General features: G+C 50.2%; 2 protein-coding genes across 2 annotated transcripts; one reads left to right on the top strand and one right to left on the bottom strand.

Moving 5' to 3' along the window:
• Positions 1 to 3222: 3222 nt before the first annotated feature.
• LOC119154810 (BPI fold-containing family B member 4-like) lies at positions 3223 to 15060 on the top strand. Its single transcript, XM_037402733.1, has 16 exons — positions 3223 to 3314; positions 3986 to 4115; positions 4858 to 4972; positions 5486 to 5590; positions 5851 to 6006; positions 7416 to 7479; positions 7896 to 7959; positions 8395 to 8486; positions 9530 to 9703; positions 10492 to 10545; positions 11194 to 11361; positions 11473 to 11540; positions 12922 to 12964; positions 13503 to 13566; positions 13961 to 14037; positions 14644 to 15060. Exons 1-16 carry the CDS (start codon positions 3309 to 3311, stop codon positions 14665 to 14667), a joined length of 1404 nt encoding a protein of 467 aa, XP_037258630.1. The 5' UTR covers positions 3223 to 3308; the 3' UTR covers positions 14668 to 15060.
• Positions 15061 to 19099: 4039 nt separating this feature from the next.
• On the bottom strand, positions 19100 to 24695 carry BPIFB2 (BPI fold containing family B member 2). The gene is made up of 15 exons (XM_037402660.1): positions 24587 to 24695; positions 24179 to 24278; positions 23763 to 23867; positions 23476 to 23613; positions 22988 to 23033; positions 22666 to 22726; positions 22010 to 22101; positions 21715 to 21891; positions 21312 to 21353; positions 21021 to 21185; positions 20665 to 20732; positions 20037 to 20082; positions 19614 to 19677; positions 19438 to 19514; positions 19100 to 19153 (listed from the first exon to the last, which is right to left on the bottom strand). The coding sequence occupies exons 1-15, from the start codon at positions 24693 to 24695 to the stop codon at positions 19100 to 19102; spliced, it is 1344 nt and encodes a 447-aa protein (XP_037258557.1).
• Between the last annotated feature and the right edge of the window lie 2740 nt (positions 24696 to 27435).

Genomic DNA, 27435 nt, shown 5'->3' with positions numbered 1-27435 from the left:
CATTTTTTTCCCCCTTCCTTTTCCAGTTTCTGTTCTAGCAGCCTAATTTAATTTGAGGTTTGCTGTGTTATTTTCCTCCCTGAGTGCTTTCTCTTGAGCTGGCTTCTTTTTGCTGACATCAGGGAAGTTACTTTCCATCAATGTTTGAACTGAGCGGTTTCATTAATGTTCACAGCATCCATTTGGAAGTAGTCACGTACTTCTAGGAAGCCTCGCTCCAAGAGAACAGGCTGCATATTTGCACAAGGCAGCTCCATCACAGGGTGTAATTCATGCCTCCAGATTTAGGTTTTTCACCTCAAGAGGCAGGATTCAGTTTATGTATATTCTTAATAAGGAGTTACTATTTGCCCATTAAAGAAGTTTTACAGGCTGAGGTTACTCTTTTTTTTTTTTTTTTTTTAAATATGTATATATATATATATTCACCATATAAAAATGAAGAAGCTTTGTGCTCCTGTAGCTTACAAACCACCTCTGGAATGTCTCAAACCCATCATTTGTTATAAAAATGTGGTAGTGTTCTTATTTCACTGTGGTGAAAAAATTCTGATTTTTTGGTTTGTGTTTTGGTTTTGTTGTTCTTTAATGTTGCTTGACATCTTAGTTTCAGATGTATGCAATTCACCAAAGTTTCCCCTAGGCTTCTATGGTTTGGAACATTAGAGAAAAAATATCAGTGAATGTAAGCATATTTAATAAATTACAGTATTTCTTTAATATTACTCTTCTAAAGTTCCTGTTGCTGTTTAACCTGCCATCTTTCTAAGCCACAAGCTCAGGGCCGTTCAGATGCCAGAGGCTGCTCCGGAGCATCTTTCCTCTGCGGGCGTTAGTCTTTCGATAAGCCCTTCCACTTTCCAACATTTGTGTGGTGATAATCTCTTCTAGCATTTCTTGCAATGCTTCATTTTAATATATATTCCCTTGTCACTGCAGAACTGAATTCAGCCTCCCAGTAAGTGATATCTAAATCACTGCTGCAAGGAGAGAATGAAATATAGGTGTGTGAGAGAGAGGGAAAGGATATGACTGAATAAGAGAAACTCACACAGCAAGAAGAAATATCTGCAGCGGTGTACAGAAATGTGCTGCTTTCCTCACGGCTTCTGCTGGCTGCCGTTGGTACAACACGTGTGTGTCAGGTATGAACACCGGCGTCTGCCTCTTGCCATTAAATGGCAAGATGATCAGAATTGAGCGGGCAATCATGTTGTGCATATGCAACGACTCGTGTTTGTTTATTGCACACACAGGGACATGTCTGAAGCTATTTGGAAACCTGCTTTTGGATGTGCTCAGTGGGTGACCTTTGCCAGCAGCGATATTCCTGTAGCATGTACAAGGCCAGAGCAGAGTCTCCTGAACACTTTGCTGTGGGTACTTATGATGACCACTTGGCCTTGTGCATTAGGATGAGACTTTTTGAAAGGGAAGAAAAAAGGAGAAACATGGATAAGTTGCCCCAGGCAGTAAAAGTGTATTAGGGCAAGCAGCAGACTCAGCAAAAAGCCCCACCCAACCCAGTAAGTGTAAACCACCTTGAGACATCTGGGGAGAAAATGGGGAAAGCAGGACTAGAGCTGGCGGCCGGATGCGCTCCGGAGGGATGGGCTGCCTGGGGGTCAGCTGCGGAGGGGGAGGACCCTGCTGGTGTGGCTCTGCACATTGCAACTCGTGAAGGGCCGGGGGGGGGCTGCAATGTTGCTCTGTGTCTTCTCCCCGCTGACCAAGCACTGCAGTCACGATCTCAGCGGGCAGCTGGGCTGCAGCTCCCAGAGGAGATGGTTTTTGACTTTGCTGCTCCAGTCTTCTCAGAGGGCCTAACTTCATTCCCTGGTTTTGGGACTAGGCTGTTATCAGCACACCAAATGCAGCCCAGACTGAGTATCTGTTAAATAAGAGCTCATACAGCGTTTCTGCAACGGGGTTGCTTGGCTGGCTCTGAGCCCTTGGAAGCATCTTCCCGCTTGGTGAGAACGTGTCGCTGTTACTTCAAGAAAACAGCTTGTGTGGTGTTGAAGAGCATCCTAAGACTATTTCTGTTGCCTTCTGTATTCCCATGGGAAAGCTAGCCCAAAACTTGCCGTGGTGGCAGCAGCTTTCTCTTAACTTCAACCTGAATGTATTGGCTGGGGTTTGTTCCTGTGCCAATACTGTCCCTGAGCCGGAGCACCTCTCCCCTCCTCTCCCTCCCTGGTATTTACCCCTCTCCTGCGTTTGTGGGGAACGATCGTATCTCTGCTCGTCTTTGTTCTGCGAGGCTGAGCACACCGGCCCCTCACCAGTTCCCCAGTCATCTCGGCAGCCCTTTGCTGCCTGGTTTCCATCGCGGTCCATCCCTGTTGAACATGGGTGACCAGACCCGAACAAAGTCCCCAGATAAGATCTTCCTGGGGCCCTGCACAATGGAAACTTCCGCAAAGCCCGGCCAAGGCATCTGTGGAGGGACGAGATTTTTTTCATCCCTGCGGGATGAGATGTTCCTTTGAAGTACGTGTTTCTGCTGCCCTTGGCTTATTCAGCTAGCATAAGTATGGTTATTCAAATTATATTTATTGTTGGCTTTATACATTTCAACACAACTTCATTTTTTGCAGTCAATTTGTGACACTCTTTACAGATGTAACTGAAATGAATTTGAAGCTTGGTATTAACAAAGCCAACATTTATCAGGTTTCTGCAACCTCTCCACGTTGCTTTTTGTCAAGAAAATCTTCTCCCAGTGCTGCATTTGAAATGGGAGTGAGCACTGTAAGTCTCACAACTCCTCGGGGATTGGCAAAAGTAGATTGTTTCCTATGATAAGCCTCCTTGAATCTGTGCCCACACTCCGTGTGCTGCCTTCCTGAACAGGCAGCCCCATCAGCCTCCTGCCAGATTTAGATGCTTCAGTAATTCTCACAGTTTCCTAAAAAGTTGGTTTCCTCAAAGCTCAGGGATCCCCACTGGGGCTACCACTACAGAGCATCCTTTTTAAGATGGAGCCGGGGGGGGGGGAAAGCAGCATCTGAGTGATCCAGGCCACAAAGGGAAATGGCAACCATCAGGTCAGTGGTGACGTTACCTCGTATAAATCATGAGAGGTGGCAGCTGGGTGTTGCTTGCAAAGAGCAAGAGTATCGAGGGATGCCTGCTCATGAGACCTGGAGGCTGTGAGGAAAAGGCGTGTCTGGCTGGCTGCAGATTTTATATAAGGGCAACTTCTATCTCAGCTGCAGCAAAAAAAGAGAGGACGACGCAGAGTCTCAACAACTTCCAGAAGAGCCTGAGCGGACCCAAGAGCCCTTCCCAGCTGGCTGCAGCTGATGCAGGTAATAACATCGTCTAATAACATTGTCTGTGCATCAAAGCCTCGGCTGGTGAAGGCTGCGTGGTGGCGGGGAGACGTGCATGCTGGTAGTGTCACCGCTCTGGAAGGATGCGTGTAGTGTGCCTGGTGTGTGGCTTCTTTAGTTTGAGATATCGCTGTGCCTCAAGCTCCTCATTGTCTGTTATTTCATAGTTAAATTCATGTTAATAATTAGTAAACTATAACTTTATGGCTAGCTGATTTTTATCACTTGAGCTTTAGTTAATTGCTTTTGAAAGTTAAAAACCCCAAGAATAACCCTTAGCTGCTGCCTTTGGCAAAGGCCCTCAACAAAACGCACATAACTTCATCTAAAGGGTACAGAAATAAAGGCCACTTAAACGTCAGTTCAGGGGAAAACCAGTTTGGCTTTCTATTGTGTGAACACAGAGTATTTTTGAGTAGTCACGAAGGACCAGGAAAGGGCTTTTATTGACCCGTGCTTGAAGCCTGTCAGTGTGTGCGGCCATGAGCGAGGCGTGCTGCCCCAGGCTCCAGCAGGGTCTTACCTGAGCTCGGTCAAGGATAGAGGATGGGTTTGGTTTCTCACTCAACCTCTTTCCTTGTAAAGACCCTGGGATCTTTTCCTAGAGGTTTTTCCCCTGCTTTTCACCCTGATGTCTTCCTTGCCAGCAGGGGAATCTTCTGGAGATGACGATGTTGAAGCTTTTTGGAATCATTTTTTTCTGTGGCCTCCTTTCACCCTCCCAAGAAGTCCTGTCTGGTCTGTCCTGTGCCGTCAGTCCCGGGGCGATGCAGAACGGTAACTGGGGAACATGAGTTACCTTTGTTTGGGAAGCTGCGTGGGACCGTGACATGGAGTAAAAGCTCCTGAGTGTCTTCATCTTTACTTTATAATTCCTTAGGGCTGCAGACTTTGCTTCTGACAGCCATCACTGGGTTCACAGGCCAGCGAAATCGCCCTGCTCCAGAACTGAGATGCATTTCAGCACCAAGCAGCCCTACAGAATTACAGGGCTAAATCTGAATTATTTCCTCATCTTTGTCTTAGTTGCCAATTCCCATATGGGAGCAGCTGATATTTGGCAAACAACTGCTGTGAAGTTTAGCAGCCATGTTAATATTTGCAATGCTCCAGCAAAAAAAAGATGCTTGTTTCAAGTTGCTGCTATTAAAAACCCCCAACAAAACCATAAAAAACCGAAACAAAACCTCTTTACAAATCAGATACAAATTGTGACTTGACACACAACCACTGAGTGGGGTTGCTGTCATTTCTGGTAGTGCACAACCATACTGTAATCTGTAAATCGGAAGTCTGGGATGCTCTCTGCTGCTACCCCTCCTGGTTAGTTCACTAAGGGCAGCTTTGGGTTAGTATCATCCCCCGTGTGATTTGACTGCATTGAGACAGCGAGCGACTTTATGAGAGTTCTGGGGAGTGGTGGGGCTTTGTTGTGGGACGCCTTTGCCAGGACAGATCTGTCTGAGTGGAGAGAGGTCATTGCTGCAGCTGCCAGTTCTCATGCAGAGATGTTTTCCAGTTCTCTCAGGTGCCATACTTCACAACGGGCTTCTCCAGAAGCACCTGCAGGGCCTTGTGCTTCCGAACATCATGGGTGAAGGGGGTCTGCTGAGCTCTCCCACCAGCATCACTGGGTGAGTGGAGAGCGAGCGCTTCTCCGTGAGTGCACCTTCACCATCAATGCTGCAGCAGCAAAAGCTGAGCTGCAGTTGGCCTGAGTGCCCCCAGTAGTTATCCTCAGTTTATTTTGATGCTGAAATTCTGATCCAATTAAAGTTTTCTGTGTGGTAGCAAGGCGGACGGTGAAGTGCACTGCAGGTTATGGATGCAGATGCAGAATGACGGCTCTGATGCTGCTGTTGGTATCTGAGATGCTTGACAGCACTGAGAGAGGGAGGAAGGGGTCACAGAGAGAAGAGGTTGACTGCTCTCTAAAGTTGGCTTCCACCCCAGTCTGACTCTAGGTTGCCTTCTTTTGGGCAGACTCTGTCTCTCATCCTGGAGCTAGTATCCCTTGCTCATAATACTCGTGCCACCAGCTGGAGGTGGCCATGGTGAGGTGGGCACTGCAGGTTCCTCAGTGGGTACAGCTGCTCAGCTGTTAGAAGATGCTTTTACTTTGTGCCAGCTTTTTCTGTTGTTTGCAGCCTACACCTTGTCAGGGTTCAACTCCCCAAGCTGTCGGTGGTGCTGCTGCCAGGAATCGGGGTCCAGCTGACCATTGCTGCAAAGCTGGAGCTTAGTGGCAAGTGGTGAGTGTGGTGTTTCAGGGTGGCTGACAAGGGAAATCCCTACACACAGGCTTCCTTCTGGGTGGCATTTTGCATCTTTTGTAGATTTCTAGGTGTTTCTTACCTATAATAAAGTCAAAGAGCAGAACAGGCACCAAAAGATGGCCTGTGGCATTTGTGATGAATGGCAGGAGTTGGAGGTGCCATTTGTTGCTACTGGCTTTGCTGAGTTTCTTTGAGGCCAAGAGATGAAATCTGTTCAACCCGTTTACTTTTTCCAGCTTGGTTGGCCTTCTTTCAGAACTAATTGATATCTTAGTGGATGTGAACATTACTGCAAACATTAAATGCACGAATTATGAATCGGGCACGGTCCAGGTTGTCATTGAAGACTGCCTCTGCATTCTTGGTGCCATAAAGATCAAGCTCCTTTCTGGGTAAGTGCCTGTGGATTTATGTTTTCCATTGCATGCAGTCCTCTTCTCTTTATCCAATGATCTAGACAGTCTGCCAGGACACAGACAGTGCTAAGCTGATACAGAGCCAGGCCTCAGGGAAGTCATTTCTTTCTCATTGCTAAAGCCAGGTGCTTCAGTTGAACTGGCAAAAAATTTGGTTGTTGGAAGATGAGGGTTCATTTGCCCTGTTTGCCTGTGGAAATTTCAAGATCTGAAATTGGTACCTCTTCCAATGTACTTTCTTTAGACTTAGCTAGTGAATTGATATCCAAAGGGTAGGACTAATAGGGCAGGGAGTGTTGCAGGAAAACAGCACCATTGCTTGCTCTGGTTTTATGCTCTGCCTTTGGCTGCTGTCGTGGAAAGATGCTGGGCATATGGGTTTTCGGTCTGATCGCTGTGAGTGTGTGTAATTCCATGCAAGCGTCCCATCTCTTGCTCAGTCTTATTAAAGTCTTGGCAGAAAGGATTTGCTGACTTCATGTATTGATGAATACAACAGTAAATTGATCATGGGGAATATTTTCTTTTATTGCTTTTGAATTACTCACTTTTCAGGTTCATTGAACTTCTAATTAATTTTTGCATTATGCATTATATTTCAATCGGTGCGGCAGCTGGTTTGAAAGAGACTCTGAAAGTGAATAGGGGGCCACGGCTTGCCCACTCTGAGGGTCATATTTTAAGTTTTAGCAGGATCAGGTGATGGTGTGCAGGAAGTGAGCACCCTGTGGGGCAAGGGGGAGTGGGGATCTATGTGATTGACTTCGTGGCAGTTCCTCAGATGCATCTACGGGCAGAACTTGGGCATAAATAATGAGATGCATTATGAATTGCCAAGTGTGCTGCTGCATATTCTACTCAACGATCCAGAAAAATATTGATTATCAAAAGTAAATGGCTCTGTGCTGCCTGCAAGCATCACACATCCCAGAGTGATCTATTTAGCAGCAGTGCTGAAATGTTACACAGCAGATTTCTCCTCTTGTTATTCCACATGCAAACTGTTTGTTTCCAATAACTAACATGAAGATAACAACTCCACCTTCCCTTAACTACAGCACTCATTTAAATACCAGAGGGAGATGACCAAAGTCAGGTTGCACTGTGAGAGGGTCACTCCTTTTGTGCAATGGTGTCTGCACACCCCAGGTGCTGACACCTTCACTACTCAAAAATTAGCCCAATCCTCCCCTTGGTGAGACAAGCAGGTCCTTGCCCTCCCTGCTTTCTGCACAGCTCCTGCTCTGGACAGAATTAGCTGCAGCGGTGTCCCTGAAGGGATGGCTAAGGACATAGTAGCGTGTAAAATGAAGTCTGAGATCCTCTGGTCTGCTATCTGGGGGCTGTCTTTGTAGTGACTGGAAATTTTTTTCTTTCCTTTCCAGCTTACTCTCCCTATCAGTAAATGAGATAGTGCTTAACCAGCTGAGAGCGACTCTGCCCGGTTTGGTAAGCCTGGAGATTGCCCTTCTTTCACAGCCGAAACGCAGAAATGTCAGGAACAACATGTGAGGCCACAGCAAGCTGCATGGTTCTTCTGTATTGCTTTCCCACATCACTGGCATGCCGCTCAGCAGGGCTGCCCGTGGCCAGCTTGGCTGCTGCCGGCGTGTTTCTGCCTGCAAGAGCGAAGCCTGAAATACTCCCCAGATCAAAGCAGTCCCCTTTGGTGCGGTACCACAGCTCCAGGAATGCTCCACTGCCCCCAAGTCCTTCACAGCATCCCAGCCACTGCCTAATGCCATGCAGCAGTTTTTCCCTGGGGATTTAGATGAAAAGGGGTGGGTCTGATCAGGCTGGTGATGGCTCCCTGTGGAGGGCTGGCGAGGGGGGTTGAGTGGTTGTGTTTCTGCTTTGTGTTGCAGCTGTGTCCAGTCGTTGATATTGTGGTCAACCTTGTCAACATCCAGCTGCTGGGCACTCTCAACGGTGCGTTCCTTGGGGAGGATGAGGTGCCGCTTCCCTGCGATCCCACGGTGGGAAATGCCCTGTCCCACGTCTAGTCCATAAGTGCGTCAGGGAGGAGCTGCACTTCTGCAGGACAGTTACTGAACCTTGAATTCACACCCAAGCGGTCCGAGTGAGCTGCTCACACCTTGGCCCTCCTTATGCCATTTGTATACGTCACCCTGGGATGATTATCTTTGATGCTGGTTTGGGGCTATATTCTATAGGCAGATCCCACAAAGCTGAATTTGGGGACGTTTTGGCCATTTTGAGTAGCAGCAAGCATCCCATCGAAGGGGATGCTTGGGAGCTGGTTTGTGGGGGTGAGGTCTGGCTGGTGGCCTGCAGTGCCAGGGTGGGGGAGATTGTGTTGCTGCTCATTTCTTGATGTTGTGATGATCTTTTTTCTCTGTGAAGCGGTGATACCAGTCGGTACGGCAGGAACGATTCACTACCGGCTGGCCAGCCTCCCGTTTACCTCTGGCTTGTTCCTTGGGTTGGATTTAGATGTAAGTTAATGCTGGGCAGCAGGACCCTCTGAGTGTGGCTGCAGCGTGGTGCCTTTCAGACCGCTCACCCCATTCTGTTGGAGCAGTTGTCTCCTAGTACAACCACATGGAGGAGCTGGGCTAATGACTTGTTCTGGAAATGCTAGCTAAAAATTTAGGTCCTTATCCAAATCATCACAAAGTGCACTTTTCTTCAAGCCCTCTTTTGTTCTGTTTGCAAACTTATCCCGGGATTGTGTCTGCTGTTAGTAACTGTTGGGACAAGCAGTTTTCATCCTCTCCCTTGCCCTGCCTGCAGACTGGCTGTCAGTGCTTTTTGCCTCCATTATTCAGTCTCTGTGGTGGGTGATGCTAAACCAAGCTAATGGATGTGGTTTTTTACTTCTGTCTCACTATGGGAAAAAAAACCACAACCAACCCAGCAAAAAACAAACAATACTTTCAAACAGGAGAACTTAAATAAAAGAAAGTGGCTAACAAGAAGCAACAGGGAGAGAAGCAATCAAGAATAGCAAGGGCTAATAAACACCACAGTCTGTATGATCAGCGCAGCTGCTCTTGCTCTAGTGCAGACATTTTGTTGGGGTCAGTCTTTGTGTGTCCCCCGACCCAGATGGGCAGAGTTGGTCTCCTTAGCAAGTAGATGGTATTGGTGCAAGTTTGTTGTAGAGTCTGAGGGCAGCTCAGGGCTGGCTGGGCACTGGAGGGAGGGAAGGCAGGGCTGGCACCGCTGCGCTGGCAGCATCTTGCCGCTCATTTGCTCTTGGAGTGAAATCTCAAGGGTGAACTGAAGCAGTGAAGTGTGATTTGGACAAAGTGTGTTATTATCTAAAAAGGCCTCCGTTATGCACTCTGGCCTTTATCAGCTCCTTTTGTCTATTAAATATAGAGGGAATGCTCCGAGTGCAATGCTCTCCCTAAGCTGCTGGTGAGGGGAGGGCTTCTTCAGCTGGCACAGACCCTGCACGCTCAGTCTCAAGGATCTGGGCACATCTCATGGCTTTGAAAGATCAGTTTAATGCCTGTGTCATATCTCTTTGCAGGGTGCAGTGAAGCAGGTGGGAGGTAGCATCATCCCCCATGACTCGTCCCCTTCTGCATTACCTCCACTGCTGGACAAGCTTCTGGTCTTGGGACTGCGCCAGAGCTTTCTCAGTGCAGTCCTGTCCCTCCTGCTCCAGATACCGCCACAGACCTTCACCTGCACGCCAGAAGTCGTGAGTGTAGCAGCACCTGTATTTCATGCCAGAGGAGGTGGCAAGGGACGCGCATCAGGCCGCCCTTAGCTCAGGGGGCAGGCTGCGCAGGGCACTCACGGCATGCCCAGCCTCTGGCCCCGGCATGCAGCCGGGCTGGGCCTTGCATGTGCCCGCGCTTGTTTGCGGATGCTCAGGCCCCAGCGCTGCCTCCTTGCTGCTCTCTTCAGAAAGCTGTAACAGCACGTGCAACGAGCAGCCATTCTTGCTTCTGTATGGGCACCCGCAGGGATCCCTGTCTGAAACCCTGCGTCCTGGTTATGCCACAGACTCATGGAGGTCTGTAATCCATTTTGAAGGGTCTGCAAAATGTCACTGGGAAAAGCAACGTGGTATATGCAATGCAATTCTCTAGGTGTATGCGTTTTCTGTACCTCTGATCTGTACTTCCACTGGGAAATATTAGGAGTCTACACACTGACAAATGTTGATAGCCTCTGGGTTACACCTCCTTCCACTGCTGGTGGCTCTCACCTTAACGACTGACCAGGAATCACCCAGGCAGCTGGGGAGGAATGGAGAAGGTGGAGGGCTCGGGGTGCTGCCATTATGTAGGTCTGTATGGGACTGAGCTGCCTGGGGCTTTGCTGGGACAGTGAGTGAATGAGGGCTTGGGGACTGGCCCCAGGAGTGTGAACAAGCTGGCTGGGAACACGGACACAAGTGGGAGAGGGTAGCCCTGGCAGGACGGGTGTTGCCGAAATTGGCTGGAGTGCTCATTGGGGCTGCTTGTGCTTTTGTTCCAACAGTTCTCTGGTGCCAGCCGTTTGCAAGAAGCCATCAGGACCCTTTTTCCTGCTGCGGTGAGTAACTTTTGCTGGTGTGAGGGTTTCTGTAAACCTCTCCGGGTCCAAGGCTATCCAAGCGATGCACCTGGATATGCCAGCGTGCTGCTGCCAAAGGTGTCCAGTCTTCTGCTCCCCTCCTCTTGGCCATGCTGAGCATGCAGCACGGCTGAGCCACGCCAGCACAGCTCGAGGCTGCCCTGCTGCCCAGCCGGCTGGTGGGAGCAGGTGGAGGGGCTGGGGGTTTGCGCCCAGCCCTCGGCAGCCTCTGCACGGTGCCCGCTCTCCTGGGTGCCGTCGACTATAGCCAACCTTCTCCCGCTCCCTAAGCAGGGGCATGGCTTGTCTCGCAGCTCACAGCCATTGTCAGGAAGAGCTGATCAATGTCTGGCATCATGTGTTTCCTGGCCACCACGGGCACCCCCTTGCAGCTGCAGCCCCCTTTGTGTCCACCTTTGCTCCCTCAGCCCCTTCCTGCCCGCAGCAAGGAGTGCTGGCCTGTGCTGCCGGCCCTGGCTCCTCTGGGCATCTGGCTTGTCCAAGGTCTGTGTGACCTTGGGGGGAGCCCTACAGAGTTAGGGGCTGTGAGAGTTCACCAAAGGACTGCTGGTCCTGTGCCTGGCCAGTGTGGGGGGTGCCACCTCCATGTGTCCCTGATTCCCACAGTGCTCCACCTGCCATGGGACCAGTCCTCTGAGCATTAGGCTAACGTTGTCTGGGAACCCGCTCATCCTCTTGGAAGAAAACAAAGCCACCGTTGAGCTTTCGGTCATGATTCAGGTGTTCATTAAGCGTTTAGATGGACCCATCCTCAACCTCCTGCTGCTGAAGGCTGTAAGTGTGGACGGAAAGACCTCAAACTGGTGAAGTATGCAGCCATCTGAGCGACTGGCAGCTGGGATGGGGGCGTCTCCATGGGCTGATCCTCTCCCTGTCTGCTTGTAGGACCTCGGTCTAAACGCCCGCATGTCGATTGCTGGAGGCAGACTGGTGCTGGGGCTGTCCCTGGGCAGGTAGGCTGTCCCTGCAGAGGCTGGGCTGGGTGCTTGGAGCAAAGCCTGCTGCAACACCCAGCCTGCTTGCTCCCCTGAGGCAGCCCTGGGTGGTCAGTGTCACTGGGAGACTCCAGCTGTCCTACAGCTTGGGGTACAGGTTTGGTATCCTGGGACGCAGTGGCCAGAAGAGAGCAGGATGGCAGGAAGGGGGACAGTTCACCAGGGATGCTCCAAGTGCCATAACAGCATGTCCCTCAGTGACACGGTGCTGCTGGAGCTGCCTGAACTACGGCAGAAGGGATGGGAGGGTGGCACAAAGCCAGCCGTGACAAAGCCAGGCAGTGCTGCCCTCTTACAAGCTGGTGAACGGTCTCTGCATCGCAAGTTAGCGCTGGGGCCACTAGCTCAGAATGTGATTTTCAGTGTCTGTAAAACAGACATTTCATTTCCTGAATCTGAGAATTTCATACCTGGCTGATGGCACGAGGTGGACAGGTATCGCTGACTTTCAGGAAACAATACAGCAGTTGGAAAGTTTTAGGAGACTGGAGGAAAAGTCTGTGTCAGTTTTATAACAAGGAGAAACGAGGTAACTTGAATAATTGTAAGACTGTCAGCTTGACTTTGATCCTGGGCAGTAGTTGGAAATGTCTGAAATTGGACATGACTGATAAAGGAGTAAAGGAAAGTACTGTCATTAATGCCAGTCAAGGTATGATTAAAGAGTGGAAAACATTCCTTATAGTGTGAAGTTTGAGATTTTCAAGCCATTTAGCTTGTCAAAGAGCTAGATTTAGAAGCAAAATTGGCATAGCTTGTGTGCAGCAATATAGAGAACAGAAACGCATCAAAGGGCTTTTAATTCAATAGACAAAGATATAACAAGATTCAATAGAAGTAGAAAAGAGAAATTCAAAGTGGAAATAAAGCACACATTTTAGCTATGGAGATAGTTGTGTGGTTGCAGTGATTGATTAGGAGCTGTAGCAAGTTCTCCAGAGTTCATGTTCTTTAAATCCAGACTGGATGCTTTTTCTAGAAGCTCTGCCCTCAGTGAGGCAGGAGCTGACTCCTTCCCGGAGTGGGTAACTACCTGGGCGTGGGGAGGGGAAGCCGGGAGCTGGTGTGTGCTCTGGTGCAGTGCGGTTTCCATTACAAGCAAATAAACATTAGGATAAGCTTTTATTTTCCTATTTTCTTTTCTTCCTTGGAAGCACGGCAGTGCCTGCTTTTTATGTCACCATATAGTAATCCCTTTATGGCCACCCCGGTGGTGCCTCACGGGGGTCCCTTGCCCATGGGCTGAGTAACACTGCCCTCGGAGGTGGCAGGGGTCTCACTGTGAGCTCTGCTCGGTGCCTTGGTGTCTGACAGGTTGTTTGCTTTCCTTTCCCTGCAGCACTTCCTTCTCCTTGGAGTCTTCTGACATTGGCATCAGTAACGTAAGTCTCTGGTACCAGTCTGGGTTTTACTGGGTGGGCACAGTGGCCGAGCGCGGTGCCCTGCAGCTTCAGGGAAGGAGGGAGACACACAGTCGCTGTGTGATGCTGTAATGTATCCTGGCTGTGATGGATTACATCTGCCGATGGTCTTAGATGTTAGCTGCTCTACTTTGTGGGTTGCCGCAATTCTTCTTGTGCTGTTTTTTTTTTTCTTTTTTTCCTGCTGCCTTTTCTAATCATGCAAATGTAAAGCCTGAAGTTGGTTTGTGTATTCGCCCCTACTCAGGCAAATCTTACTCAGAACTCCAGCCCGGCGGGAGTTTTACCTGGTAGAAGGTTTCCTAAATGAAGCACCAAATACAAATTGAGGAGGAAAAGTAGTTTTGCTTTAAAGTAAAGAGGGACTATTGTTTGTTTTGCTGTCAGTGGGAAATGATTTCCAGTCCCAAGGCTGTCTTCCAGCCGCAGCGCTGGGCTGTGCTTGCGCTGTCTTGTGCCTGGCAGTGCCGCTCACGTACTTCTTCCTTCTCTGATTCAGATCTCGAACTTGAAGCCACACTGCAGGACTCTGCTGGTGGAAATGTTACTGCCTCTTATCAATGGTAAGGTGACCGTTAGCTGTAAGGTGGCCTGGACGGCTGTAACATTTGAGAGAGCTTTGCCGGAGTTCTGGGGAAGGAGGTGCGAAGGGTACGTGTGCATATTTGAAAGCTGTAGCAGGAGAGCTGAAGCAGTTAAAGGTCCACAATCCCCATTTTGAGGCTGTAATTAGAAGTCCCAACCTTATTCTTACACCATCCCACCCCGTCTTCAGCTCTAAGGACCCTGGCAGCAGTTAGTGGCAAAGAACATAAGGAACGTCACAGCACATTGTGCGTGGTGCTGCCGCAGTTGTGGGGCTCTGCTCCCTTCGTCCTCCCCAGGAGCAGCTGTGTCATGGGGTGGGAGCTGGGCTCACCCCTCTGGCAGCATGTAAGGACCTGTCTGTCCCCCCAGGTGCTCTGGACATTGGGATCCCTCTGCCAAACGTGCTGGGCATTCCCTTAATAAAGGTGGATATTCAGATATTAGCGGTAAGTGTTCGGAAAGGCGATTTCCTCCCGCAGGGCACCGGCGCAGGTCACTGGGGCTGCTTCCAGCAGCTGGCTCCTGTAACAGGCCCCTGCCAGTTCCCGTTTGGTGTGCAAGGGCCCTAGATTTTAAGGTCAGAAAGGGTTCCTCTGTCTGACCTCCTTCAGGTCAGAAAATGGTGACCCAGTACGTCATGTCTATGGGAGCTATCAAACCAGGTATGCAGTGAGCAAAGTTCGGCCTCTCTGGGGTAAGTCCCTGTTCCCCCCTCCAGGCTGCCTTTCCTTTCTGGAGAGAACTCTGTGTGAGCAGCTCTGATATGGGGGTCTGGCAAGCCCTTTTGAATGGTAGCCGTCAAAGAGTCTTGAATTGCACCAAATTCAAGCACTGTGCATCCTGACGATGTCCCAGAGGAGCTGGGATATTCCCCCACACTTCCCAGAGGGCACCATGCCCTCCTTATTACAAACTTGACGTGAAGATTTTTGCAAGAGGCTTTTTGCAAGAGGGTTTTCTGTTCCTTGTGTGTTGCTGACAAGCTGTTGTGAAACAGCATCCCTTGCAGTCAGGAAATAACGTGGATGGTGTCGCCCCTTGCACTCCTTCAGGGCCTGCTGGTGATTCTTGTGTGAGCTGGAGAGTGCGAGGCACGGAGGGGTCCTGTGCAGAAAGACAGACCAGCGAGGATGGAACATCAAGACTGGCGTTATCTACTTTTCTTTTCTAAACTTGATTCAAGATCCTTGATAACATTTAAGAAACTTTGAAGTTAATTGGCTCGTGTGAACACCACGATACTTGCATAAGCCAAAACCCGATAGGCAGCTCTGTGTACAAATATTTATTTAGAGAAATGAGCATGATTTTGGGGTCACAGTTATAGCAGTTTTATGTGATACCACAGTGGAATTGTTAAAATTGTGCTGAGGGAAAATTGTTCTTGATATAATGAAAAAGAAAACTTGTTGCCTATGGTTTTCTAAGTAAATGTCATCATCCATGTTCAAAAGAGTATGAAGTGCTGAGTGGGGGCTTAGGATACATTTGCCATCTAACTCTGAATAAATATTCCTACTTTTTTAGTTCTTGGAATGAGATTCTGGTTTCTGGTGCTTCTCAGGCAGAGTGTCTGTCCTGCCTTCTGCTATGGCATCTGATTCCTTTGTGACAACTGTATTTTGGTCTTTGGTTTGAAAACTTCTTCCACTCAAACTTCCAGAGGAAAAAAACACTTGGATTTTCAGTGGCTACTCCTGGCCAGGTAACCTACTGACCAAATGCTAATCCACAAGCAGAAATCAGAACGAAGTCAAATTTCCAAAGGTCATGAAACATTTCCTAGTAGAATCTGAAGGGAAAATGTCATTACCGGATAACTGGGAAGTATGAGAACACCGGAGCACACCCATCTGCCTGCAACAGTCCACGTCTGCTTAGATGGATGTAACAGTCAGTTGGTCTCTACACATTACAGGGAAAAGAATTCAGGCATTTTTGACTTCAGAAAAACAAATGGTTCTGGGTAAAAAAATAAATAAATCTGAGGTCTTAAATGGCCTCTTAAACACCTGTTTTCCCCAGACATTATTACTAGTGTGTTGTTTATTGCTAGTGTCCCGAGGCCAGTGGTGGTATGTCACTGTTAAGGCATGGGTGATGCGTGGAGGGAGGCTGGCACCGAGCAGGTAACAGGCAGGGTGATGATCCTGTTCTGCATTTCTGCCTGAAGGTAAGAACAGTTTGGTATCTGCCAGGCAAGAGTCCTTGACTGTTGCATTAATTTCCAGCATCACCATGAGATGTTGCAGAGGGATCACTGAACATAGCAGAGGAGATGCTGGACCCATTGGCAGTCCCGGTTGATGTAAAGAGCCCAGAGCTCTCCTGTGCTGTGCCAAGTGGCAAACCTGGTGCTGCTCCCTGTCATCACATGAGCTGGCGTGCCTCGTGTCACAGCAGAAGGGTTTTGGGTGGGTTGAAGTACTCTGTAATGCTGAAAACTGCTGTTTTGGTGAGTCTGAACGGCTCCTTTGGTTCCCAGCCCTGTGCAGGCTGATGGTGCTGGGGGAACCATGCTCTCCAAAGGCTTTTCAGCCACTGGCAACAAGGCCCTGGCCCTGGGCAGAAATTATTCTCCTGCATGGTGATGGGACTCCTTGCTCAAGCAGCAAGCTGTGGGCAGCCCCAGCTGAACCACACGGGTGAGGAGTGTCTGTGGTGAAGCAAAGTATGAACAAGAGGGGATGCCATGGACCATTGGGCCATGCTCGGGAGCTTCAGGTGCCACTGCTTGTGCTCTGTGACACTGCTACCTCTGACACTGGCATGGCAGAGTGGGGTTTCGGGGGGCTGTGTGACCCGGTGAGCAGGATGAGCAGCCCCTCTGACCTCCGCTGGCAGCTGCTTTGTGCCGCCTCGGGGTTACTGGATGATCATGCTGGGCTTCTCCAGCCACCCTTTCTGCCCGCAGGTTGGCACAATAGGCTTTGTTTGTACCAGGTTTCATTCTGGTTCCTGGGCAAATGCCTTCTGTACAGTAAGTAAAGTTTAGCATCATTTTTGCACGCTCTTTTGGCCAGCACTTCTGTGTGCATTCTAGTTTGCTGGAGGGGATTAATTTTGCTGGCATGCTACAGAGTAATCTGTGATCTGTCACTGTCCCAGAGGTCTGTTTGGCTTGAGAAAGAAAAGACGGTGGGAAGTGTGTAACAAGGGCTTGCTGTCTCACAGATCTGGGGCAAGGGCTACATGAGCCTAGGATCACAGAAAAGTGGCAAAGTCGTTTTCTGCATCTGTAAATGGCTTTTCCTCCCAGGCCTGGCCTCTCTTGTGCCATTTGTCACATGGGGCTGAGTGGGAAAGAGCAAAGGAACCTTCTCAAAAGGAAAGGGCAGCACCTTCTCTGTGTAACTCGCTACTTCTGCGACTCCTAATCTAATGCTCTGAAATGCTGGTGGATTCAGGAGTACAGCCTGAGCAGGAATCTGCAAGTTAGAACTCATAAGAACTGGGTAAATCCTGTCCACAGTGGAAAAACTACTGAACACTTGTTTTCCAGTGTGCCGGCACCCAGCATGCTGGAAAACCTTTTTATGGGTGAGCAGTGGGAGCGGCTGGCTGCTCTGCCCAGGCTGTGTGCCGGACCTTGGGCTCGCCAGCTCTCACTCCAGGAATGTCTCCTGCAAAGCTTCATCCCTCTGCTGCTCCTCGGGGCTGGCGAAGGGGCTTGTCTCCATCTCTCCAGTGTCTGAACCACCTGGTTGTTACGTCCTGCTCCATGTGCCTCTGGCAGGGGAAGCTGTGTGTCACCAGGCAGCTCTCCCTGTGGGACCCTGAGGCACTGCCCAAGAAAATTATGAATTTCGTTTATCCTAAAGATGCCAATACAAACACTTTTTTTGGCATTTCTTTTTCCAGGTGAGCCCAAACTTACTGCTGGGGACAACACCGGCCGTCCTCTGCAGATGCAGCTGTGCTGGGGGGCTCAGTGAATTGGGTGATGGGAGAGAGGAGCAGAAGACCCCAGCTCTCCAGCGTGAGCCAGCTCTGCCCTGAGCCCACAGCTGGTCCCAGGTAGGACATGTGCTGGGAGTGGGGGTGTGTGGCTCCCATGACCCCAGCCCTCTGTGGGAGATGTGGAGCCATGCAGTAAAGCCTAAAGCCAGAATATCCACTGGCAAAGAAATACACCTTTTTACTGCTGTAGCTTACTCCTTTTGGGAAACTGGTTTAAGATATATTAGTCAAAGAATAATGGTTGCAGCTCTACCAGGAAACTTTTATTAGGAGCAGTTCCCACTATTGGCAACTTTGGGCATTAAAATCATTAGTCAGGTCCCCAAGCTGGACATATAAACCTTCAGGGTTTTTTACTCCTTGTAATAAATCAACCTGGCTTGTTTTGTTTGCTTTCCTATTTCTGAGTCTCTGAAATATGATGTTCTGAAGTGCTTTTCAGCAGCTCCAGAGGCTAGAAATTATGTGTATAGCTGTCGCAAGTGAAAGCAGATGTATATGTAATTAATATGGCTTCACGGCTGGGGTATTATGTGAAGCGTCACCATCAGAGCGCTTACGGGAGAGCTGCACAGTCAGCCGTGAGGCTGCTTTTCCCAGGCCCTGGCACAGCGATGTGCTTGCCCTGCCCAGAGGCAGCTGCCAACAGCACCCAGCGACTGACAAACTCAGACGGCTTTCAGAGGTCAGTTACCAGCCCACCCTTCCATTCTGCCCACTCAAGTCTGTTGTGGGTTCCCCACTCTCCCACCTTTTAGTTTCTTGAACAACCTCTCGAGCATAGGGACATGTTTGGTCAGCGGTAAAGAGCATCCCGACGCTGACAGATGCAGCCGCTGGTGCCCTTGGGTGGGCACGTGGCACTGTCTGTACGCGTGCGTTCAGCATTTTCTCCATGATGAGCTTTGTCAGAGGTATAGTTCTGAAAATATAGCTGCCTTCAAGTCTAAAATTAGAAACCATTGTGCAGACTGATTCCAATATCCCCCCCACCCCCCGCCTCTTCCTTCTGACCCAGGGAAAACCAGCAGCCGGAATGTTCCCATAGTAACACGAGAAATGGAGGAAAAGCAGATGAGAGATCTCTTGTTGGTAGGCACCATGTTGTTCTGCAGCTGAGAGGCACAGGGTTGCTTTGCATCCATCTAATTTAGTGGAATTTTCATGCTCCCTTAATTAAAGGTAAGGTCTGGACATCTGTACTGGCACTTAGCAAAAGAAAATTCATCTGTCTTCAGGTACAAATCATTGAGGTGAAAAAAGTCAATAGTCATACTGGAAAATGCAGCATTAAAGAGAAATGTTTAATTAAAACATGGCACATTGTTACAACCTATTCTCTCTGTGCAACAAAAGTACCAACAGTAGGACTGAAAGAGAAAGGTGCTAGTGCAATGCTGTTACCCTAAATACAAGAAAGTGTTGTTCTAGTAAGGCAAGAAAGATTTTCAACATTTCAAGCAGTGACAAAACACAAAGCATGATTTAAGAGTCAACAGAACAATTTTGACACTTGTGCTCTGGGCACCAGACTTCAGCCCATGGTCTCTACTTTCCAATCTTCATCTGTAGCTTGAGGTTGCAGGGGACCAAGACATAGTCCTACAGGAAGGGAGGAATGAGGGCTGAGCATGGTGCCTGTGTGGCTCACGCCAGCCCACACAGCGCTCCCCACCAGCCACTGGCCACTCCAACATGGCTACTGCTCATGTCAGTGGGGCTAGGGAGGATCTATGCTTATTTAAAGCGATATAACAGGGTTCTGTGTGTTAACAGGGCTTGGGGAGCAGGGTCCAGTTTGTTCTGGAGCCAGGAGGTAAGCGTTGCTCCCAGGTTCTCTTTAAACCAAACATAGCAGGGAGCAATTTAAATGTCTCATTTCTTACCTTGTGAATAATAACATTAACGTCAGTGTAGGTAAAGCTGGAGATGTGGGGCAGGAATACGCCTTCACTCAGGACCACTAGGAAAAAGAAGAAGGAAAGTTGCCAGCTGGGTGCTGCCTTTGTCCTCATCCTGTGACCTGTGTGGCAGCACCACTGCAAAACTCCCAGCTCCTCACCATTCATCTGAGCCGGTACCTCCTCACGGATTGTGGGCAGAAATAGCTCCTCCAGCAAGGCAACCTGCCAAAGGGAACCCCCCGGTCAGCTCACAGCGTGACTCTAAAGCAGGAGGAGAGGGGCAGGGGCCAGCAAGAGAGGGGTCCTGAGGCTCACTGCACCTCTCCTAATCCTGCCTGGACCTGCCTCTCCCCTCTGCAGGGTGCAGCGAGCACCCAAATTAAGTATCTCCCTGCTGGTCACTGCTGCCCGGGCTGGGTTGGGGCACTCTGAGCTGGCTGGTGCAGCTGGGGGTGACCAGGCTGTTAGAAGACGGTGCTAAGGTGCGGGCTCTTGCATTCAGCAAGTCACAGCAGCACAGTGCAAGGAGGGGATGCAGCTGCCCTCAGTCACTTGTGGGGTGCGTGGCTGGGGGCACCTACCGGAATGGGACCCACGTTGGAGGCAGCCAGGCTGAGCACAGTATCCCTGGAAAACAAAGAGTGGCACAGGAGTTGCTTGTGATAAGCTGTAATCAGCAGTGACTTTCATGTTCCCCCAAATACCATAGCTGGGTTTAGGGCCAAGCCAGCAGCGAACTTGGTGCCTGGGTGCATCCGAGCAGGTGGCCGGAGCCTGACAGCAGCAGGGGCTTGAGGATGTTTTGGCCCCCAGGACTTGGACTGAGCAGCGTTTGTGGGACACTGCGGGAGTGGGCAGCCTGTGCTGGGGTGAGTGGGATGCTGTGGGACTGGGGTCTGGAGCGATGGGCATGCCAGAGCCAACCCAGCTGAGGGCTGTGTTTGCAGATCGGCAGCCAAGCGTGTGCTTTTCCCGGCAGCAGTGCCAGTGGAGTGGTAGGAACAGGCAGAGGTGAGTGGTGTTGGCATGTGCTGGTCGCCTGTGTATGCCTGTGCAGAACGTGAGGAGTGGGAGGGGGTGGTTCCCACTTGTCTCTCCGACTGTGTTACCAGAGTTGCACCATTTCCCCAGACCAGTTTCCCTCTCTTTTCCTTGCTATGACTGGGATGCCTCCCCTTTGAGGACTTGGAGCATAGCAGGGTTCATTACTCTATCGCTGCTGCAGAGATCATCATCCTGGTGTCGACGACGCTAAGGAGGAGTCCTGCAGACATATCCTGCAAGGGGAAAGAAAAGAGAGGACAGGATCAGAGCAAGCAAATGGTCCTGCTTAAGCTTTGAATAGTGGGATGCAACGAGCCATCCGTGTGCTGCAATATGCTCCTCGCCCTGCTCTACGCAATGGAAGCAAACGCTGCTCGGGACCATCGGTTCTCTGGCAGGTAAAGGCTAAATCAGCCCCCTGCAATGGCTGCAATTGGACCGGGTCTCAGAGCAAAGGGCATTGCCCGAGTTGCAGGGCACACTTGCAGGGCATGCTTGGCGTGCTCACAGGGCACACTCACCACGTTCACACTCAGGAAACTCTGGAAAGCTGGCAATCCCGCCCCAACATGGATGGTGAGGAAGAGCTTCAGGGCTGCCTTGCCTTCCTCCAGCACCACCTGAGGTGAGCTCCTGAACACAGCCTGCAGCACCACCGGTACGTCCTCCTGGAAGAGGGAGCCCACCTGCCGAGGGAGGGGGGTTATCTCTGGTCACAGCAGCTGTCCCCCTGCACCCCCAGGGTGCTGGGCAGGCAGCTGGGGGGCACTGCCTGAGCTGGGACTGTGCCTCTCGGAGTGACAGCAACGAACCTGAGTGATCTTCTGTGCCATGGTGGCAGTGGTCAGTGGGCTCTGAAAAACAAAGCACAGCTTGTGGTCCAACTGGCGGCTGCTTGGGGCTGCTGCTCTGGGGTCACATCCAGCACGGCCCCTGCGGTGAGCGCCTGGATGCCTGTGGATACATGCTGGAGCCTTCCTGCATGCCAGCATGGGCCAAGGGCAGCGTGCCAGCTATGCTTCATGGCAAATTCTCTGTGCATCATTAGACTGGCAATATTTTTGAGAGCCTGGGGGTGAGGGGCTGCAACTTCCATGGGCACTCAGAGCCACTGTCATTTCTTTGCAGGGTGCACAGCTCTTCCAAGCCATTTGTGGGGCAGGGCTGTCCCTCCAAATATGTATTTTCTATTCCTTCCTTGCTCGCTCTACTCACCGGGATGGTCATGTTGAAGGATCCAGCCATTTCCAGGGCGAAGAAGAGGCTGGTGTAGAAGTGCTCAGAGAAAGCCAGGGTGAGGTGGGAAGAGCTGGAGCTCGCCGGCTCAGGCATGCTGAACGGCACAGGGCTGACTGGCAAGGGGATCGCCATCCCTGCCACCTGGAAAGTTGTCTGCAGGGACACAGGCAAGGAGAGGAGTTTGTTGTGTCTCAGGGCACATGGCACTGGGAGGAAGCTGTTCTCCCAAGGCCTGGAACTGGCTTGTGAGTGCTGGAAAGCTGTGACTTACTTGCAAGGATATGGTGATTCCCTGCTCGGAGAACACGGGGGCAGCCAGGGGCAGGTACTGGACCTGGCAGCTTGGCGTGATGGGGAACTGAGCTGCAAAGCGAGCAGAGAGATGCTCAGAGGCAGGAAGGGAGCAGTGACAGCAGGTTGGGTCTGGGAAGCATCTGGGTTTCCCAAGTAAAGAGACAGGGAAAGAGAGCTGGGTGGAAGGAGGGGATCCCCGAGTGTAGAGGAATGAAGGCAGAGGGTTGATTAGCATTGATAACATGCAGCTGTGGCCTTGCCTCGAGGGCAGTGGGTTGATGGACATGGACGATGTGCAGGTGTAGCTCGTTCCCGCTAAGTGGGAGAGGGGCTTGGATGGAGGGGGAGTGGTGTGGTCTGACCTCTGGAGGAAGGACAAACAGCACGGACAGTAGAATCTGACCGATGGTAAAAGCCATGTTGCAGCCCGATAGCTTGCTTGTGTTGCAACAGTGGGTGCCCTGTGTGAGGCTGAGTTGGACTCTGACTACAACACCTGAGGATATGACAGCAGCAGAGCTGCTGCTGCTGGGTTTCTGTGGCAGGGTGGGAGCCTATTGCATCTCATGCCTTGCTCCAAAAATGAGCCCTGAAGCCCTCAGTTCATAACGAGACTGAAAGCCAAATGCTCACCTGTCAAAGACACCAGCTGTTCATTTGGCAAAAGCAGCAATTTGGAGACTTCCAGGCAAATCTATGGAATAAGAACAAAAAGAGAGGGGGTGGGTGAACAAGGGACTCTGCCAGCATCCCCGGAACGCCTCTGACGCGGCCATTTCTGGCAGCCAGGACAGGGGATGGTGGTCAATGACACCGGGGCTGCTGCTCCTTGCCCCGCATGTGGACTGCGGGGGAGACCTGGAAAAGCACCAGGTTGACTTGAAGTGCTCTAATTCTTGCAGAACTGTACAACTTTGTCTTCTCCCATCTCATGCCTTTACAAGCTTTATCTTACCTTATTGACGTTAATCTCCTTGTCCATGTCTGAGCTAGAGGACTTGCTGGGTGAAAGCAACAGAACAGAAGTTAGGCAAGAACCAGCTCAGCCAAGGGGAGGGGAGCATCTTTTATCTGACCCCAAAGGCATCCAGAGACAGTATTACCATTATTTTCTATCACCTATTAAGCTACAATTACAATTCAGAATCCTAAACCACTGAAGAAATGCTGTTAGACTTGCATTAAAAATGCTCCTGCTGCACTACTGTAAAAGATCCGCTCCCTTGAGAGAGTATGAATCTCTCTTAAAATGGGAGAAACCGATCCTGCAAGCAGAACTAAGTTTCTCCCACGAAGATAATGTTTTTGTGTTAACCTTTCTAAGCTTTTAGGGCAGTGAGCAGATCCTAGGCATATCAACTCCCTGCCTAGCAATGCTTCTGCCTCAGTTTCTTCTTTTCACCATTACCCAGATCCCGTAACAAGAAAACCCATGGGGCTGACCTTTCCGTCTCCTCAGTGCTCTGCACCTCCTCTGCAGTGGATTTGCAGGAAGGGGTGACCACCTCCAGGTACCCTTCGGGGTTCATTTCTGTGTGGAGTTCCACCAGGATGGACAGTCTGATCACCTTGGTGGTTGAGCTGTGCCAGGGAAGGAGAAGTGGAGGATGGAGCATGGGGGATGCTCCTGGTCCCACTTGCCCCAGCTCCCACAGGCAGGTGCTGGATGCGGCCCCATTGCTCTGGCTGGGAGCTTGGGCTCCTTCCAGCCCCACAGCCTCAGCACTCACGGGGCAGGTGTGATGCCAAGGTCCACATCGATGCTCAGCTGCAGTCCGGTGTCAGGGATGAGTGACAGAGACAGCTTGGAGACTTCGACAGAGTTAATTTGATTCCTGGTGGAGCCGAAAGGAAGGTGTCAGGACACCAGCACAGACTGATGTGCGATCTCTGGCTGCACTCACAATGAGCAAACCCCAAAAGTCCATGAGATCTGAATGATAAATCAGTGTCCCGAGGGTTGCTGCTGCCCTTAGACCCTGAAGGAGGAGCCGGGAGCTTGTTTCTAAACTGTTGGTCTCCAGGAGGATTTTTGCCCTTGTTGGCAGAACGCTTTTTGTGGCAATATTTAAAGTGCTCCAGCTAAGCACCAGCATGAACTGGTGTACGGTAGCAAAGCCTGGGCAAAGCAGAGCTGGGGACTTACCTGCTGGGCTTTGGGGAGCTGAGAAACAGGTCTGGGACTGTGGGGGCCATTAGGTTCTGCCTGAGGACTGCCTCCGTGTGTGGCTTTGAAACTTCAGCAACTGTGAAATAGGGCAGAGAGTTTATGAGACACTCTGGAGCTTGTGGTCTGAGATGATGGACATGCAGCAGATGTCATGATGACAGCAGAGAGATGGACAGACTGGAACCCATCTAGGTGACACATTTCCATCCCTTAACACCCCCGCCCCTGCCCCCACCCAGTTACTTGCTATAGAAGGGGGATGATGTGAGCGAGCTGATTAATGGTGATTCTGGTGACAGTGATTGGTATTTCGTCACTGGGCTGCACGATGCTGCTGCCTGCCCTCCCCGCCAATGGCATGCGAGATCCGGGGTCCAGACTTACGGTAGCTCAGTCCTGATGGGGTGAGGATGCCCCCGCAGTCGGGTGACCTGAGGCTGTGCACGGGGACCAGGAGGCTCAGGAGGATGCTCGGGGCAAGGAGGTTCACCATGCTGGTGCCTGGAGGGGCGGTAGCCTGGTCAGGGTGGCATGGCCCTGGCCCAGCCACCGAGACACAGAGCCATGCTTGGGAGCCATGGATCCGTGCCTGGGTCACGTTTGTTGTCCCAAGCTTGTCAGCTTTTGTGCAATAACAATGCACAGCTCAAATGCCAGGCACCACAGGAAAAAGAACTAAGGGAAGGCTCAGCCTTGGAACCCCCTGCGAGTCTGTAAGCTGGAAGGGTGCTGGCAGCAATACCAGGCCTCCTGAAGAGCATGAAATAGCTTACAACTGGTATAAAACTAGCAAATAAACAGGAGCTAAAATTAATTCAGGAACGAATGGAAGTTATGGAGAAGGCTACAATCAAATGAAAAGGTGAAAGTGTTATCTACCTCTCTGAAAAACATTTGAGAATTGTTGATAATGTTTGTAATGCTCTTACAATATTAAGAAAACAAGTAATTCAGAAAGCTTAACCTGCAGAAAACATACATATTTATATCAGTCTTTGCAGAAAGTGGGCTTCTGGTGAGAAGTGACCCTTACAGAGAGGCACCGAAATAAGTACAATCAACACCGATATTGAGCTATTCAGTTTGCAAATGCATCTTTACCTTTCCTGGCTGGTCTTCCCATTCTTCTGAGTCAGTCTGTGTCTTGCTGTGGCCACACCGAGAGATTGGGCTGGCCTTTTATATCCTCACAACCACAGTAGATGGGGCAGAAATTGGCAAAGAGGGCTGGAAACCAGGACATGGGGTGGACAGTTTGTTTTATATACCATTTTTATTGTTTCCCCATATTCTTGATTACTTGGCTGTTGACCTAGCGAGGTGAACTATTGAACAGCAGGTGCTGGGGCAGCTTGCCTTCATCGTGGTGTTACTGAGGAGCACAAAAAGGTCTCTAAGTGGAGCGTGCCAAGAAATCAAACATTGTTAGAAAAGTGTCTTTGCTCTGCTGCCATGTTTTCTGCTGAACACCACAGGGACAGCCGCCACCACTAGCCAGAAGCTGCTGTGGTTTGTGCTGCTCTCCTGGCTGAGCAGTGCAGACCAGAAGGGATGAGACCTGCATGTGTCATGCTGAAGGAGGTCTTGGCAATTCATCAAGGATGTCCTCCATTTCCTTCAGGTCTGGGTAAGTCTGTTGAAGGCAACAGGAATGTTTCTGTTTGGTTCAGTGAGTTTTAAACCTGACAGAAGATCAATTTTTTTTAAGGTATCTCCTCTAACCTCTGGAAAGGCCCACATGCAAGAATTCCTTCCTCTCTAATCCATTCCTAATCAAAAGCCATGGGCAATATTTATTACAACCGATAGAAAAAATGGTGGGTGATATCCACCCTTTTTGATAATGTCTCTACAAGCAGTGAAAGTGTTTGTGGAAGGGAGCCACAGTCCCTCTCCTTCCTGCGCATGGGGCCATCATGTACTTCTGGCTTCTTTTTGGCCTGGAGGACAGAACATGGACCACCTGCAAATGCCGTGTAAGCGCATCCTCCGTGGTCTACCCAGCTCTCCTTTGTGCTCTGTGTTCTGGCTTTTGCTGCCCACCCCACTCCCCCACCCCCCCACCCTGATATTTGTGTTCTCAGCTTCGAGGTACGGCCAGTCTTCTGGAGAGGGTTGAGTTGCCCATTTTGGTCTGAGTCCCTTGGCAAGGGGATAAGGTGTTCAGTGCTTGTTGAAACACCTGCTGCCCGGGGAGGCAACCATTGTCCTTTGTGCATCGGCGAAGTGAGTTATTGGGTGCTGGTTCCAGGTGCAACTTGACACGTTCAAAGCCTTTGGCTCTCACCAGCGCTGTGTTGCTTTCCTTCTCAGCATGACAGAGAAATGCCAAGGAAAGCAGAGTTTCATCCACATTGTGCATTTCCATTGAAGGCATCCAGATAGCAGTGTCAAGAGAAAATATGAAGACATATGTCTAGCAGCCTACCAAAGGAGAGCAGGATTTACACTTCCATGCTGATGTATGCAGCCCATCTAGAGGCAAGAAATGTGTTTAGAAAAGTAAATCCATTGACAGGCTGTAACCTGCAGACAAGTCCCCTGGGGTCACAGGAGGTGCTTTGTGGCATCTAACTTTGGTAGGGACATGGACACAACCTAGAAAAGTGTCTGAGAAATTTTTTTTGTGTTTTAGAGTAGTGATTGGAAATTTGCCCCTGCTATACCTTGTTCGAGCATAGGTAATATTGGCAGCTCTCCCCAGGGTAGCACTGGAGATTTATCTGTGAGGCATTAGTATCACTTACAGCAGTGCAGGGGTCTGGGGATAAGCTGCTGGGAGGAGATGGCACCATGGTGCTTAGAGGTGGATTTTCTCCTCCTGAAGAGCCGTTCTGGACCCAATGATCCCTGTGGAGCCTTAATTAGATGTCAACTTATAGCATAATAGCTGATCAAATTACTAGCACAAAAGTGTCTTTCTGGCATGATGTGTTCCTCACTGGGTGTTATCTATGAATCTTACATTCCTGTTAGATAAGATGTAAATCTCCCTGTCCGGGCTTAGCAGAGAGCCACCGAATACATCACTGGGAGGAAGGTAATGACAGATTAAACCTCATTACATGTTTTATACAGGAATGAAGAGAGGAAATAAATTACTCAGTGCTGCAGGACCCCACTGGGGTGAACTCCCAAAGCCAGGTCCTGCAGAGTGGGGTACCCGGGAGGGGACAGGAGAGGACACCATGGTGGCCGCTAGCCCCAGCTCAGGCAGGTCTGGCTCACGGGCA

This window comes from Falco rusticolus, chromosome 10, assembly GCF_015220075.1.
Source record: "Falco rusticolus isolate bFalRus1 chromosome 10, bFalRus1.pri, whole genome shotgun sequence".
NCBI classification, from domain to species: domain Eukaryota; kingdom Metazoa; phylum Chordata; class Aves; order Falconiformes; family Falconidae; genus Falco; species Falco rusticolus.
The sequence above is the reverse complement of the archived record's forward strand: the minus strand, read 5'-3'. Positions and strand labels throughout refer to the sequence as shown.

Bases quoted from the DNA above. Each gene is read 5' to 3' on its own strand.
- BPIFB2 (XM_037402660.1), bottom strand. From the start codon at position 24,695: ATGGTGAACCTCCTTGCCCCGAGCATCCTCCTGAGCCTCCTGGTCCCC. The intron at 21,892-22,009 runs GTAAGTCACAGC...GTGTCCCTGCAG, and splicing joins GAATCACCATATCCTTGCAA to ACAACTTTCCAGGTGGCAGG. The intron at 21,186-21,311 runs GTTCGTTGCTGT...CTCCCTCGGCAG, and splicing joins TGGCACAGAAGATCACTCAG to GTGGGCTCCCTCTTCCAGGA.
- LOC119154810 (XM_037402733.1), top strand. The intron at 7,480-7,895 runs GTAAGCCTGGAG...TTTGTGTTGCAG, and splicing joins GAGCGACTCTGCCCGGTTTG to CTGTGTCCAGTCGTTGATAT. The intron at 10,546-11,193 runs GTGAGTAACTTT...TGATTCCCACAG, and splicing joins GGACCCTTTTTCCTGCTGCG to TGCTCCACCTGCCATGGGAC.